The sequence below is a fragment of the Tenrec ecaudatus genome, chromosome 1 (assembly GCF_050624435.1).
Source record: "Tenrec ecaudatus isolate mTenEca1 chromosome 1, mTenEca1.hap1, whole genome shotgun sequence".
NCBI classification, from domain to species: domain Eukaryota; kingdom Metazoa; phylum Chordata; class Mammalia; order Afrosoricida; family Tenrecidae; genus Tenrec; species Tenrec ecaudatus.
Window position 1 is genome coordinate 166360656 of NC_134530.1, and position 15493 is coordinate 166376148.

At 57.0% G+C, this 15493-nt stretch overlaps 1 protein-coding gene across 2 annotated transcripts in view; it reads right to left on the bottom strand.

The window, feature by feature from the left end:
* IQGAP3 (IQ motif containing GTPase activating protein 3) overlaps positions 1–15493 on the bottom strand; it is a 36876-nt gene that overhangs the window by 20425 nt on the left and 958 nt on the right. For both annotated transcript variants that reach the window (XR_012786895.1, XM_075563418.1), the window contains exons 2-12: positions 13634–13721; positions 8834–8990; positions 8329–8406; positions 7133–7209; positions 4868–4935; positions 4669–4782; positions 4309–4487; positions 3800–3878; positions 3243–3406; positions 2538–2625; positions 448–611 (exon numbers count right to left, since the gene is read on the bottom strand). Coding sequence is in view for 1 of the 2 variants with exons in the window: in XM_075563418.1 (XP_075419533.1) it covers positions 448–611; positions 2538–2625; positions 3243–3406; positions 3800–3878; positions 4309–4487; positions 4669–4782; positions 4868–4935; positions 7133–7209; positions 8329–8406; positions 8834–8990; positions 13634–13721 (1256 nt within the window). In the remaining variant the exon portion in view is untranslated. The remainder of the gene's footprint in view (positions 1–447; positions 612–2537; positions 2626–3242; positions 3407–3799; positions 3879–4308; positions 4488–4668; positions 4783–4867; positions 4936–7132; positions 7210–8328; positions 8407–8833; positions 8991–13633; positions 13722–15493) is intronic.

The window sequence follows — 15493 nt, forward strand, 5'->3', positions numbered from 1 at the left end:
GAAGGACGCTGTGGGGACTGAGGAGAGGGGACAGCAGGGGGTCTGGAGCCATTCAGGCTGCAGGCACTGGCTGTCTGTGCTGGAAGTGACTGAGCCTCCAGGCCTCGGCCTCACCTCTGGAATGCATGCCACATTAGCTAGCAATAAAGAGGGCGTGCATACAGAAGCCAACGCCACCCCACGGTCCATTCTCACGCAGGGCCGTATGCCGTCCTCTCCTACTGAGCGGCAGTTAGCAGTCCCAGGCATAACCCCCACTATGCCGCCAAGTCCCCCCCCATCTAGCGAAGGCAGTGCTGAAACAAGGGTAGTGGTTATTGCCCATTTAGGGAAGAAAGGAGCGCAGGCCCCGCTGCCCCCTCCCCGCCCTCAGAGGGTACCCTGGACTGACCGCCCACCACTCTGTTGGGAAGCCTGAGAGCTGGTGCCCTCCTCCTGGGGGCTTACCCCCTGCTGCTGCCGCTGGAGTACTGCCAGTTCTTGCTGGTACAGAGCTGAAGCAAAGGGGTACACTGGGGGCAGCTGGGCTTCAGGACACATCAGCTCCTTCACGGTGTCCGACGCCACGCCCCGCAGGATGGCTCCGTTGATCCTCTGCACAGCCTGGAGCACTGCCGGGAAGAGGGGAGGCTGACAAGCTGGGGCTCAGAGCTACTTTTACTCTGCTGCGGACCTCCGAGGGGAAAGGGCCTTGTAACGGCTCTGAGAAACTCTTCCGATTGGTTCAGGATGTGTTCATAACTGTTCTGGAGAAAAAGAGGCTGGGGGGCTTCAGGACGAGGCTGCGTACGGGCTCTGCCCAGCCTAGAAGTCACACCACCCAGGCTCAGCCTGTTCCCCCATGGGCTGGCGGGTCAGACAGCAAGCGCAGGCTGACAGGTGGCTGCGGGGGGGGGGCGGGGAGGTTAGCCAAGGGGCTCCAGGGACAGAGCTTGAGGAAGGCACAGGGGGACCAAGATCTCCTCCTGGGGTGAGGGTGGGGGGTGCCGGGCTAGTAAGGGGTTAGGGTAAATCAAGTAGTTCCGGTTTTCAAACACTGGGGCTTCTATGAAGGGGCTGCAAAAGGTTCCTAGAAAAGAAATCCCATGGTCTCTTTGTTGAATATGAGACAGGCCAGGGATTTTCGTGTCATCTTGGGCAGGGCTCACGCTAGGATTCTCTGCGGCGGTCACGTGTGGGATGTGTGCTGCCAGGGCCAGAAGCCCGTGATCTCGCCACTCCATTTTCTACCCGCTTTGTGACTAAGTACTGCATGCATACTACACCCAGTGTCGTCAGGTCAATCCCAGCTGGGGCAGCCCACCGGGGCACAGCAGAACTGCCCTCTAAGATGTCCCCAGCTGTCCTCTTTACAAGAGCCAGATCCTTCTCCCCACCGGTCAAGCCCACTGCCAGCCGGTGGGTGTCGACAGACAGTGACCCAATGCAGAGCTTCTGAGATTAGAAATCTTTACAGGAGCAGACAGCCTCATCTTTCTCCCAAAGGGGAGCTGGTGGGTGTGAATGGCCAAAGTCCAGAATGAATCATGGAAGAGCCCATGAAGGATTGGAGATGCTCCATCTACCAGAGCAGCCAGCTTCAAGGTGGCTCTGGCAGCACGGAGCAGGAGTAGCGAGGCGGGAGTGGCGTGGAGGTGAGTGACCAGCCTCCGACAGGACAGAGCTGACAGACAAAAGCAAATGGCCCCTGAGCAGCCTCCAGGTCGACAGCAGGTCTGCAGGCTGTGGCCCAGGGGCCCCAGCACTTTGGCTCTTCCCTCCCTAAGACAGGCTAATCCCCTTGAAGGGGGACAGTGGTGGACGGGCTGACTGACAAAGTAGTTCTTAATGAGCCCTGGTGGTGTGGTTTTGCGTTGGGCTGTAATCCCCAAGGTCGGTAGTTTGCAGCCACCAGCCACTCCTTGGTAGCAAAGAAAGGGCTCTCTATTCCCATAAACCAGTGGTTCTCCACCTTCCCAATGCGGCAGTCCTTTCATACAGTCCCTCATGCTGTGGTGAACCCCCAACCATAACATTATTTTCCTTGCTACTTCATAACTGTCATTTTGTTACTGTTATGAATCAGGCGACCTCTGTGAAAAGGTCATTTAACCCCCCCACCCCCGCAGGGGTCGTGACCCATAGGTTGAGAACCGCTGCTGTAAACTGTTAGTCTGGGAAACTCACAGGAGCAGTTCTACCCTGTCCTCCAGGGACGCTGTGAGCCTGAGCCTGAGCCGGAACCGAATCCAGGCCACGGAGGAGTGGGGCAACAATAGACTCGAGCCAAGGCCTCAAACAGGTGGAAACTGCCAAAATGGTGGGCCAGGGGCCTGGAAGCTCGTGCCCACTGCAGCATGGACGTGCCATGACCTGAGTCCCTACGGACTCGCTTGTGCCACCCCTCCAGACAGCTGGGAGGGGGTCTCTGTGAGGGGCAGCCCCTGGCCAGGCTGGGAAACTGACAGTGGTGTGCGCAGCCCAGCACAGAACCCAGCAAAGGAAGAGATGCTGTGCCAGGGGCAGGGAGGGCCCAGCGTCAGGGCGAGGTGACTTACTGGCTTGTTCCTGGTCCCCCTTCACGTTGGCCGCAGTCACGCCAGCCTGCACCTCCTCTTTTTCCAAAAGCTCCACCAGGCCCAGCTCCTGCAAGAGGAGAGAGAAGCCTAGGAAGGAGTCCTTCCTGGGGCATGCCTGAGGGACCCCTGCACAAGTTCCCACCCTTCTCCTCCTCTCCCGGGAGGCACCCCATTAACCCATCTCTGACCTACGGCTCGCTCTTAGCCAGCAAGCGTCTGAAATAAAGGCGCAGGCGTATAGTGTCAAGGGTAAAGTCAACAGCATTGGAAATGAGCTTGCTACATTGAAACTCGGCCTCATCTATCTGCGAGACCCTCAGGGGGTTAGCGGGGCAGAGGATGAGCGGCTTTAGAGCAGTGGTTCTCAACCTGTGGGTTGCGACCCCCCGGGGGAGGTGTCGAACAACCTTTTCACAGGGGTCGCCCAATTCATAACAATAGCAAAATGACAGTTATAAAGTAGCAACAAAAATAATTTTATGGTTGGGGGGTCACCACCATGTGAGGAACTGTATGAAAGGGTTGTGGCATGAGGAAGGTAGAGAGCCACTGCTTTAGAGAAATCTAGCCATTTAAACGTGGAGTCAGCACCTGCTGAATACAAAGACCTGACCCTGGAGCGGCCTGGGTAAGAGCCTTCTCCCATGCCCCAGACAGACAGAAGAGTAGATCCCAGTGCCTGACCTGTGCCTTCTGCTCTCTGTCTGAGCTCAGCTGGTCCAGGTACCAGTCAGCAAAGTCCCTCCTCACGCCTCGCAGGGCCAGCACAGGGTCTTGAAGGGCCGCAAGCAGAGCCTCGGGGCTCTGTCTCTCTAATGCATCATCAATGACTTCTAGAGCCCCGTGGACTGAAAAAGAACAAGGTCCCATGAGGGACACTCCCCTCAGCTGAGCCCCAGGCGCCTGCCCGAGGTTCTCGAAGCCCCTTCGGTCCAGCATACGGTCTTCAGCTTGGTCCTCAGAGGTCTTTCCATTTCAACACCCCAACCCTGCGGGGGAACCCAGACCCAATCATGTAAACAGATGTCCACCCGACCCTATCTTTCAGGCAGCCGCTCCTGCCCTGGTCTCCCCCCTCCACTCTGCCCACTGCTCAAAGGGCGCCAATCCAAGTGACCCCAGGACCAAGAGCCAGAGGCCTGCCTCTATGCCTCCGTCCTCCCTGTGGATTCCCACCCTGACGCCGCAGCCAGGGACGAGGACACACTGCTGCATCCCTGAGACAGGCCCGGTCCTCTTACCGTTGACGTGGTTGATGCTACCCTGGATCTCGGCCTGAGTGAGATGGTGGTCATAGATATCCTGGCTGCCTCCGTCATCCTGCAAACACGGTTTTGAGCGGGGACTCCGAAAACCAACTCAAACTTCTGCTATTGCCCCACCCTTTTTATACCTATTTTCCCCTCGGCGTGAGGGTGGGGGTCTTCCCCAGGGCAAAGGTCAGTGTGGCAGGAAGGATCTGGGCATATCCTGGGGTCGAAGCTCCTGAACCTGGCACCAACAGGGTTAAGCCAAACCAACCTTCGGGGCCCTCCAGTCTAAAGCTCACCCAGGTCTACAGGCCAGAGGTTCTTTCTGCCCAGAACCTCTGCTCTCGCTGTGCTTTTGAATTTGCACGATACGCCCCACTTCCACCCGATTCTCTAAAGTAACTGACAAGTTACACCTCCGTTCAGCAACGTTGGAACGCAGAGACAGGAGGGGAGGAGTCCTAGTTTCCCAGATTGCCCAGCCTGTGGCCCCTCCTTACTCGGTTCCTGGCATTGGCCGCCTTCTCCATCTTCGCCTGGGCCAGCAGCTCCTGGTAGATGGCGGCTAGAGGCTCCCGGAGATGGTCCAGCAGTGCACTGGGGTTCTGCAAGGCAGCCAGGGTGTCCTCGACCACTCCCCGCTCCACTGCTTCATTGATGGCAAGCACAGCTGCATGGACTGGACATGGAAGCAAGGTCGGGGGCTCTGGACAAACCCCAGACCAGGCCGGAGCAGCTGCAGGCCACTCTGACATCATCCCCTTGATCCACGCCGGGGCAGGGCCAGGCACACCTGAGGGGCTTGTCTCAGCGGTGGTCAGCACCTCCCCGAGGGCAGTGGGGCTCTGAGTCCTCCCTACCTGCAGCCTCATCCACCGAGAGCTCATTGGCCAGGATGCCCCCGATCTTGCTGAAGGCAGGCAGCTGGAGGCCGTATTTGGCCAGTTCGGAGGCCATGTTGCTGAGTTCTTCGGCTGCAATGATGTCACTGTCACCGAAGGCCCAACACCCTGAGGATCCGGCCCAGACTGTGGGGGCCAGGGAAGGAGCCGGGCTTACCTGTGAATTTCACTTTCCCATATAGATCGTGTATCCGAGGGGCCAAGCCCAGCCGGAAGAGGAAGAGACTGGGAAGGAAAGGGAGGCGTTGGGGGCGCGATTATGTCCGTGCTCATACTCTGCCCACCGACCTCACAGGGAGGTCCCGCAGCCCCTGCCCTCGGAGTTCCCCCCACCCCCAAGTCCACAGGAGAAAATGCTCCTCTGAGTCAGCCCCAGGCCGGGACTACGGATGAGGAACCAGGCGCCGGGCAAGGGCTGGGGCACCACAGTCCACATTGCTGTTGTGAGCCCCGAACAAAGCCAGAGGGGCAAAGGACACATGGGCACAGGGTACAGAGGGGGGAAGGACACGCGGACACAGGGTACAGAGGGGGGAAGGACACGCGGGCACAGGGTACAGAGGGGGGAAGGACACGCGGGCACAGGGTAGAGGGGGTAAGGACACGTGGGCACAGAGGGGGAAGGACACGTGGGCACAGGGTACAGAGGGGGGAAGGACACGCGGGCACAGGGTACAGAGGGGGAAGGACACGCGGGCAGAGGGTACAGAGGGGGGAAGGACACGTGGGCACAGAGGGGGAAGGACACGCAGGCACAGGGTACAGAGGGGGGAAGGACACGTGGGCACAGAGGGGGAAGGACATGCGGGCACAGGGTACAGAGGGGGGAGAACATGTGGGCACAGGGTACAGAGGGGGGAAGGACACGCGGGCACAGGGTACAGAGGGGGAAGGACATGTGGGCACAGGGTACAGAGGGGGGAAGGACACGCGGGCACAGGGTACAGAGGGGGGAAGGACACGTGGGCACAGGGTACAGAGGGGGGAAGGACATGTGGGCATAGGGTACAGAGGGGGGAAGGACACGTGGGCACAGGGTACAGAGGGGGAAGGACATGTGGGCACAGGGTACAGAGGGGGGAAGGACACGCGGGCACAGGGTACAGAGGGGGAAGGACATGTGGGCACAGGGTACAGAGGGGGGAAGGACACGCGGGCACAGGGTACAGAGGGGGGAAGGACACGTGGGCACAGGGTACAGAGGGGGGAAGGACACGTGGGCATAGGGTACAGAGGGGAGAAGAACACATGGGCACAGGGTACAGAGGGGGGAAGGACACGCGGGCACAGGGTACAGAGGGGGGAAGGACACGCGGGCACAGGGTACAGAGGGGGGAAGGACATGTGGGCACAGGGTACAGAGGGGGGAAGGACACACGGACACAGGGTACAGAGGGGGGAAGGACACGCGGGCACAGGGTACAGAGGGGGGAAGGACATGTGGGCACAGGGTACAGAGGGGGGAAGGACACACGGACACAGGGTACAGAGGGGGGAAGGACACGCGGGCACAGGGTACAGAGGGGGGAAGGACACGCGGGCACAGGGTACAGAGGGGAGGACACGTGGGCATAGGGTATAGAGGGGGGAAGGACACGTGGGCACAGGGTATGAGGGAAGGGCACACGCAGGGTACAGAGGAAGGAAGGACATATGGGCACAGGGTATGGGGGGAAGGACACTCAGGCACAGGGCACGCAGGCACCGAGGCAGGAAAGGTCCCAGCACGTAGGTCAGGAGGAGACGGCGAGGGAGACCCGAGGGCCTGGTCCTAGGACTTTTCCGGCGGGCTGCGAGTCGCGCCAGCCTCCACCACACTGTGGGGGTGGGGTCCCAATGGTTCACAGGAATTCTGTCGTTGTTTCATTTCAAATCCCCACAAACTTTTTGGAGTGTCTTCATCTTATTCACGTGTGACACGGGTGCTAGGTCTTATTCGGAGTCCTCTGTAACCCAGTCAAAAGCTGGAGACACCCGCTACCTCCCACCCCTGCTGCCTTCCCGTCTCTGCGACCCTGCCTGCCTGCCCTATGTATGCACCCGCCCGGGTCACGCATAGGTGTGCCCACAAACAGGCTTGTGAACCTCAGCGCACTGCGCCAGTGGGATCTCATTCTCGGGGACATGCTCGCCGTCCTGTTGCAGGACTTGCTGTGGCGGGAGGCGGGCGGGGGGATTGGGGTGTGGTGCTCATCCACAGAGAGCAGTGGCTCTCAACCTTCAGCCTTTCATGCAGTTCCTCGGTGTGGGGACCCCCACCCATCACATTACTTTCATTGCTACTTCATCACTGTCATCTTGCTACTGTTATGAATTGCGCGACTCCTGTGAATGGGTCCTTCGACCCCCAAAGGGGTCTCCACCCACAGGTTGAGAACTGCTGACCTAGAGGAACCTAGAGGACAAGTTTGGGGTCTCTCACCTGAGGGCGTGGATGCAGTAGACCACCCGGGGCATGTTCTTCTTGTCATAGATGTCTGTGGTCTCTGGGGAAAAGGTCTAGGGAGGAGACCCGAGAGTCACTGCTACGGGGGACCCTTAAGCAGCACCAGGCAGGTGCAACAGAGGCTGAGCAAAGGGTCTTTCTCTGAGACCGAGGGGGGTGTCCCCTCATTGCCTGGGGCGTCTAGAGCAATCTCCCAACCATTTCCAGTTGACTTAAAGATGTAAATTAAAGGTACTGGGGACACAAATGAGCCAAGACTTAGCCACAGATACGGTCATAGGGGTCCTGGACCGGCCAGAGTCCAGAGGAAGCTATTTAGCCTTTGGGATACAGGTGATCCCCAGTCTTCCTGCAAAGATGGTGAGCCTGTACACCTGCCTGACTCCCCAGAAACGCAACACGCTGGAAGCTGGCCACATCCCCCCAGAGGACCCAACATAGGCCTCTGATCAAGAGGGGCCCATCTAAGAAATTACTCACCACAAGGACGACCCCCCAAAGCCATCTAGCAAGTGTAAGGAGGCTGGACCTCTGTCCACTGTGGTGACATTTGGCCCCTGACAAAGATCAGACCTGGACGCTTGAAAGTGCGTCAGCCCCGCTGAGGCCACGGTCCTCCCTTCCACCTGCCTCCCACGGAAGCGTCTTCCCGGGCTGCTGTTCGCCCACGGTACCGCTCCCTTCTGGAGCGAGAAGAGAACGTTCTGCAGATGATAAACCCTCAGATGGTAGGGTCCACTCCTGCTTCGATCCACAAAGGTCTTCCGATGCCCCGGCAGCCACATGGAGCAGGGATGCCCCCCCATTTAACAGGTGAGAAACAGAGCCACGGAGGGAGGGGCCAGATGGCTGGGTCCAACGTGGGGTGTGAAGCCTGCCACCCTGCAAGGTGATTTGCCCTTGCTGCTCATGAGCACCCAGGTCTGTGTTACACAGAGGCCCTATGCATCAGGTGAGTGACATAGCACACCAGGGAGCCTTCCCTTCCGGTGTCTGCAGGGAAGTGGGGGCAGAGGCCAAGGGACCTGGTTCGAAGGCACACGGGTCCAAGGAACCGTTCACAGGTCAAACTAACTCAGAAGACTGATGGGAGATTAGGCCAGAGGGAGAGAAAGTGTGGGGGACGCCGGTAAAGACCAAGGGAGAGCCCCGATCTTGAGGCCCAGCATTACCGAAGGCAGCCCAATGTGGGCTATCGCTGACAGCCAGAAGTTGATGTTGTCCGTGTGGCGGAAATGTAAGCCAGTTGCCTGGAAAGAAAGGAAGGAGAGACTGTTTGCCCAAAAGCACCCAGAATGGATGTTACAGAGGAGGTCAATGAGCCAGGAAGGCTTCCTGGCTGGTGGGGGGGGGTGTCTAGAGCCGGGGCAGGAGTCCAGGGTGGGCAGCCTGTCTAGGAGGCACCCTCTCTGAGTGTGGACTGTGGGGAGAAGTCTGTGTGACAGTTTGCATGTCAGGGGCATCTCAAAGGCCACGAGCACAAGCCCCCTGCTGCTAAGGGTCATAGCCACCCCGCCCCCCACCGCCCCAGAGACACCAACTGATGCCTGTTGTCCCAGTAGAGTCCTCACAGGTGTCCAGTTTGGATAATGAATTATGCGGTCTCCCCCCCTCGCAGCTTTCCGGGAAAGGTGCACATGGAGAGGAAAGAGGTCAGTGGAAGCCCCTCTTCCCCACCTGGTATCGCAGCTGCTCCAAGTCATAGATCTTCTTCAAGGGAACCACAGAGGGGGCGAAGCAGTGGCCCAGCTTGGCCAGCAGCACCCCGTTCCGCAGGCTCTCCTCCAGCTCCACAGGGGACGGCAGCTCCTCCTTCAGGCAGGCCTCCATCCAGCTGGGAGCACCAGGACACCGGCTCATCCCTCATCCGGGCTGCACACTGCAGCCCAGTCCTGCATTCTGCCCCACCCCCACTCACCTTCCTCCCATTGCCTGGCCGCGCCCACCTTCCCCCAGCCTACCCCTAACAGCTGGCCCGGCCAACCCTCAGCCCTGCCGACCCCAGAGAATCTTCCCAGGCAGAGCCGGACAGCCTCACACTCAGTCTGACTACGCAGCTGGCTGTTGAGCCCAGTGGCACCTGCTCCTTTCTCTCATTCTACGTGCTGAGCACCCTGATGCTGAAAGGCTGCGCCGCCTGAGGGTCCTGCACAGCTCCTGGCCCGGCTTTGGTGATGGTGGTGGTGGGATGCCCAGTGGGGGATCTGAGGGGAGCCGCACGGTGCTGGGCCAGAAAGATCATAGCCCTAAGGGTCAGAAGCCCTGCTTTCGGCACCCACGTCCTCACTTCACCTCTCTGAACCTGGGCGCCTGGCCTGCAAAATGAGCATCTTGGCTGTTGTCACTGGAAGCCATGGAGTCGGCCCCGACCCCTAGCAACCCATGCAAAACAGAGGGAAGCACTGCAGGGTCCTGTGCCAGCCCTGCAATCGTCCCTGTGCCGGAGCCCAGGGCTGCAGCCCGTGTCGATGAGGACTAGACCACTGCAGTACCTGCTTTGTTGGAAGCTCTCAGGACAAATGATTTGTGGAAACACGTAGGATAGGATGAGTATTGGGGGGGGGGGGCAAAGCTGTTTGCCCCTTAGGCAGATGGGACAGGACCTCCACCGTGTTAGTTACATAAGCTTGTCAATTTGGGACTTGAGAGGATTAAGAGTGAAGGAGTGGAGTCTAGTCTGTCAATCAGATCATAGCCAATGAGGCCTCTGTGTGGACATGGCCTTTCCTTAAGGATCCTGGGAATTCCTGGATTTCCTCCTTGGAGGCGTGAGACAGATTTTCTCCCTCTGCTCACTAGGACACGTGGCACTGCACTGATAGACCCCATGCCCTGGGAACTAGAGGAGCCACATGGAGACCCCTGCCAATGCTGAGAAGCTTACAACGCCACTGGATCCACAAGACTTCCCACCCAGTGGCCTGTGATCTTCCTGCATTTGGCGTCATTGCATGTGTTTCGTGAGTCTGAAGAGGACTTTATAGATTGGTATCTAATATATAGACTAATATCGGATTTACGGACTTGATCTGAACTGGGCTGGAATGTTTTCTCAATATTCAACTGCTCTTGTATGTAAAATTCTTTTTATTATTTATTTAGTAAAATTCTTTCTTATACATAAGTCTCTATGAATGTTTCTCTAGTCCACCCAGACTGACACACCACCTTCTACAGTTCCAGCAAGCCCGTGGGAAATGCTGATGGCTAAGCCAGGGGAGCTGAGGACGCAGTGGCTGGTCTGACTCTCAGCTCGGGATTCAGTGGACGCTTCCCTCCTGTGCCCCTGCAAGCTGCTGAAAGGCAGCAGTGTGCAGAATACGAGGCGCTCCCTGGTGCCGACTTTCTCCTCCCCTCCTGTCTGTGGACAGTTCGGCTCGAATTCATGTTTCTTTGTAGGCCCTCAGATAATTGTCAACTACCCCAGGCTACGTGGCAGTGAGTGTACACAAACCTGCCTCGAACAAAGTTCTGGACCCTGGGTTGTCTATTGCTTCAGGAGTCTCCCAAGCCTCAACTGAATCCCATCTTTTCTCTATAAGTTTTCTCATCGCAGATCGTGCCCTCTGGAACCCATGTGATTTGTAGAATGAGAGCTGGTCTCCTTGATCTCAGAGGATGGCCGACGGTTGTACAGGAAAAGGCTCTTAAGACGGGGGGGGGGGGGGGGGGCAAACTTCCCCTACCTAGGAGGGCCTACAGGAAAATCTGTTTCCAGAGAGCCAGCCACACCTTGAATCATGCCTCCCTCTGACAGAAACCCGATTTTCTGCCTGGCCTAGCCTCTCCACACACACGAGAACATTCAAAATATACCACTGAGCTGTCTGTCTCAGATTCCCTCGGCCCTCCAGGAACAACATCAATGTCTTTCTATTGTAATGGCGTGGTGTGGTACGGGCGTGGTGTGTGTACGGTCCGGTGTGGAGTGTGGTTGGGGTATGGTGTGTGCGATGTGGAACAGTGTGGTTAGTATTGTGTGGTATGGTCTGTGGCGTGGAGTGTGAGTGTGGGGTAGTGTGTGTGGTGGGTGGAGTGTCAGTGTGAGGTAGTGTGTGCGGTGGGTGGAGTGTGAGTGTGGGTGGAATGTGAGTGTGGGGTAGTGTGTGTGGTGGGTGGAGTGTGAGTGTGGGTTAGTGTGTGCGGTGGGTGGAGTGTGAGTGTGGGGTAGTGTGTAGTGTGGGTGGAGTGTGAGTGTGGGGTAGTGTGTACGGTGGGTGGAGTGTGAGTGTGGGGTGGGGTGGTGTGTGTGGTGGGTGGAGTGTGAGTGTGGGCTAGTGTGTGCGGTGGGTGGAGTGTGAGTAGTGTGTGAGTGGGGTAGTGTGTGCGGTGGGTGGAGTGTGAGTGTGGGGTAGTGTGTGTGGTGGGTGGAGTGTGGGTGGAGTGTGTGTGGTGGGTGGAGTGTGGGTGGAGTGTGTGTGGTGGGTGGAGTGTGAGGTAGTGTGTGTGGTGGATAGAGTGTGGGTAGAGTGTGTGTGGTGGGTGGAGTGTGGGTGGAGTGTGTGTGGTGGGTGGAGTGTGAGTGTGGGGTAGTGTGTGCGGTGTGTGGAGTGTAAGTGTGGGGTAGTGTGTGCGGTGGGTGGAGTGTGAGTGTGGGGTAGTGTGTACGGTGGGTGGAGTGTGAGTGTGGGGTAGTGTGTGTGGAGTGTGAGTGTGGATGGAGTGTGAGTGTGGGTAGAGTGTGAGTGTGGGGTAGTGTGTGTGGTGGGTGGAGTGTGTGTGGAGTGTGTGTGGTGGGTGGAGTGTGTGTGGTGGGTGGAGTGTGGGTGGAGTGTGTGTGGTGGGTGGAGTGTGAGGTAGTGTGTGTGGTGGGTGGAGTGTGGGTAGAGTGTGTGTGGTGGGTGGAGTGTGTGTGGAGTGTGTGTGGTGGGTGGAGTGTGAGTGTGGGGTAGTGTGTGCGGTGGGTGGAGTGTGAGTGCGGGGTAGTGTGTGCGGTGGGTGGAGTGTGAGTGTGGGGTAGTGTGTACGGTGGGTGGAGTGTGAGTGTGGGGTAGTATGTGTGGTGGGTGGAGTGTGAGTGTGGATGGAGTGTGAGTGTGGCTGGAGTGTGAGTGTGGGTGGAGTGTGAGTGTGGATGGAGTGTGAGTGTGGGTAGAGTGTGAGTGTGGAGTAGTGTGTGTGGTGGGTGGAGTGTGAGTGTGGGTGGAGTGTGAGAGGGGTAGTGTGTGTGGTGGATGGAGTGTGAGTGTGGGTGGAGTGTGAGTGTGGGGTCGTGTGTGGTCCGTGGTGTGGCGTATGGGGTAGCGTGTGCGGTGGGTGGCATGATGGGGGTGTAGTGTGTGGTATGTGTATGGTCTGTTAACAGGAGACTTCATGTCTTTAGAAGGTAAGCGCAGGTGGCTGTCTCTGGCTCTCCCTGATATCCCTGCTAACAAAAGGTCAAGGGGCTGAATCCACCCAGCAGTCCCCGAGCAGGAGGGCCTAGCGGTCTGCTCCCATAAAGGTGACAGCCTAGGAAACCCCCTGACGCGGCATCGCTAGGAGTCCAAACCAACCTGAAGGCATCGAGGGTATTTGGCGTTCGGTGAGATGAGGAAAAGCATTTTAAAATAAAATGTGTGCACCAAAGATAACCAAATTGTCCTATGGGAAAGGTCTGTAGCAAAACTTCCCGCTAAGAAACATGGGAGAGGTAGGGAGCGTGCACACGGTTAGGAAGCAGTCATCTTGCAAACCCGAGCCGAGGCCGTGATCACCAGCCACGGCAGACACTCGAGACCGAGTCCCACTCAGCAGCACCGAGCGAGGGACAAGCGGGCGTAACGCCTCCTGCCGAGCGAGACGCACGCCCAAGGGAGTCTTCTTGTCAGAAGGTTGAGGCAGAGTCTTAGCAAGTCTTCAGAGCCAACATCCCCTGACAGGAAATACGGGGTGTGAGGGACAGGGTAAATGACCCCAGGGAACAAGGAGACCAAGTTGGAATGTGGGATGGATGGACAACGGGACAAATGACCCGGTTTCTTCCACAAGGCGATGACGTAAAGACCACAAAAGGAGAGGAGGGGCTGCCTGGGATTAAAGACATAATGAGCAAATGTATTGTGGGAACTTTAAAAAGCCTCCTTATTTGAGCTAGCCTGCTGTACAGCTGGACAGTGCAGAGCCAGACAGCGTGTCCTCCTGCTGCACAGAGGGCTCACTCTGAGTGGGCACGACAGGACAACCAGGGACACCTAACAACCGTGCAAACAGAGTCTTAAATGTCATGAGAACATTTGGAAATAGGCTGGATACTGGTCGTCCAGGAAATTGGTTGAATGTTACAATGGCATGGTGGTTATGTAAGCCAACATCCATCTCTTCTGAGAAATTACTGAAGGAGAAGAAAGAGAAGGGGGGTCGGAGGAGGAAAGATGCTCCTAGCTGTCCCTTTCCCACGGAACCTCTCACCCCACTGCACTGGTTTGGGGACAGAGACCTGGGGAGGAAGGGCAGGAGGGGCAAGCGGGCGCAGGCAGAGGCAGCCCCTCCACTCACCGCTTGGCCTCCTCCAGGCGGCACAGGTACTGATAGGCCACGTTCTGCCTCCTCTGCTCATCCATCTCCTCGGCTGTGAGGCGCTCATCTGTGGGGCGGCGGGCGTAAGATCAGCAAAGGGGCAGGGGTCTCACCATCCACCCTTAACTCCTTCCTCAGGTAGCTTTACCCACAGACCTGACGCATCTCCACGTGTCTCCCATGTCACTGCTCCCACCCAGCGATACCGGTCGGTCAGCACGGTGCCCTCTACCCTCCCGCAGAGGATTCCTCCTGCAGCCGAAGCCCTTCCTCCCTTTCCATCGGCTGGTCCTCCCTCTCCTTCCCAAGGATGCCTTGCTGCCCTGATGATGCAGGGCGCGTGGCCAGTGTGGACCCAGGCCGGAAAGTGACCTTCTCTAGCTCTTTCAGGTTTTGGAGAACGAACAGGCACGGAATGGGGCCAAGGGAAAGAGGAGGCCTGGTGGGCAGTGGGCAGCAGCGACTGAGCGTTCAGCGACTGACAGGCTGACGTGGGAGAAAGATGGGGAAGTCTGCTTTCATCAAGAGTTCCAGCCTCCCCCTCCACAGAAGGGTCACAAGGAAGGGACGATTCAACCAGGGTGCAGCATCGCACAGACGAAAAACACATCCTCTAGTTCCTGAATGTCTTCCCCCCATCCACCCCCACTAGCATGACCCAGTTCTACCTTACAAATCCAGCTAGATCAGAGAACACACATTGATACAGATAAGAGCGCTGGACACATTCAATTCAGGACAGATACACCCCTCAGAAACAGTAGTGGGAGTAGTGATATCATGAGGGTACGGGGATAGCTGGGGAGGGGGAAGGGGGAGAAAGGGGGAACCCACCACAAGGTTGGACATATAGCACCCCCCCAAAGGGGACAAATAACAGAAATACGGGTGAAGGGAGACAACGGACAGTGTAAGATACGAAATAATAACACTACATAATTGATCAAGGATTCACGAGGGTGGGAGAGGGAGGGGAAGAGGAGCTTATACCAAGGGTTCAAATAGAAATGTTTTGGAAATGATGATGGCAACATATGTACAAATATGCTTGATACAATTCATGTATGGGATGTTATGAGAGCTGTAGGAGCCCCCAGTAAAGTGACTGAAGAAAAAAAAAATCCCAGCCTTAGAAACACTATAGGGCAGTTCTACTCTGTCCTACAGGGTGTCTGTGAGTTGCAATGGCCTCTGTGGCAGTGGCGATTTAAAAGGTCGTGATGGTGCCGTTCCCTTCCTTTTTGATATAGGTCACCTGAGAAGGACAATAATCTCTGATCTCCAAACCTGCAAATGGCAAACCTCCTAAATAAGACACGCCCCCCTGCACCCAGCAGACTCCTTCACCCTTCCTCCCTCCCTACATTTCACTTAGGAAAAAACCAAAACGGAACAGACACAGTAAGAGGAAGCTACATGACCTCCCCCCAAAAACCCCAAAACAAATAAACATAAACTCAGAGAACTCGAAGGGAGATGGTGTGTGGTCCACCTGCCGTTGAAGCCACAGGTAATGTCACTTGCTCTCCTGCTTGCTCACAGCCTGCCGTCTGACTTGGGGGGAGAGGCGGGCTTATTTGAATCGGCAGTTGAGCAAGGATAAAATAATAAAGACACACATCTCGATGTCCAGATTTGAAAGCAGTAGCCAACCACAAGACAGCCCTCCGTTCCTTGTAGGGCGCGAACAAGGAACAAGTGTTGGTTGCTAAGCATGGAAAATAAACCAGTCAGTGGGTGACATCACCTCAGAGCTATGAATGGAGAGCTGTGAACCATGGGGCAGTGTACACATACATGCCAACAAAAAAAATTTTTTTTTAAATACAAAGCAGTCTC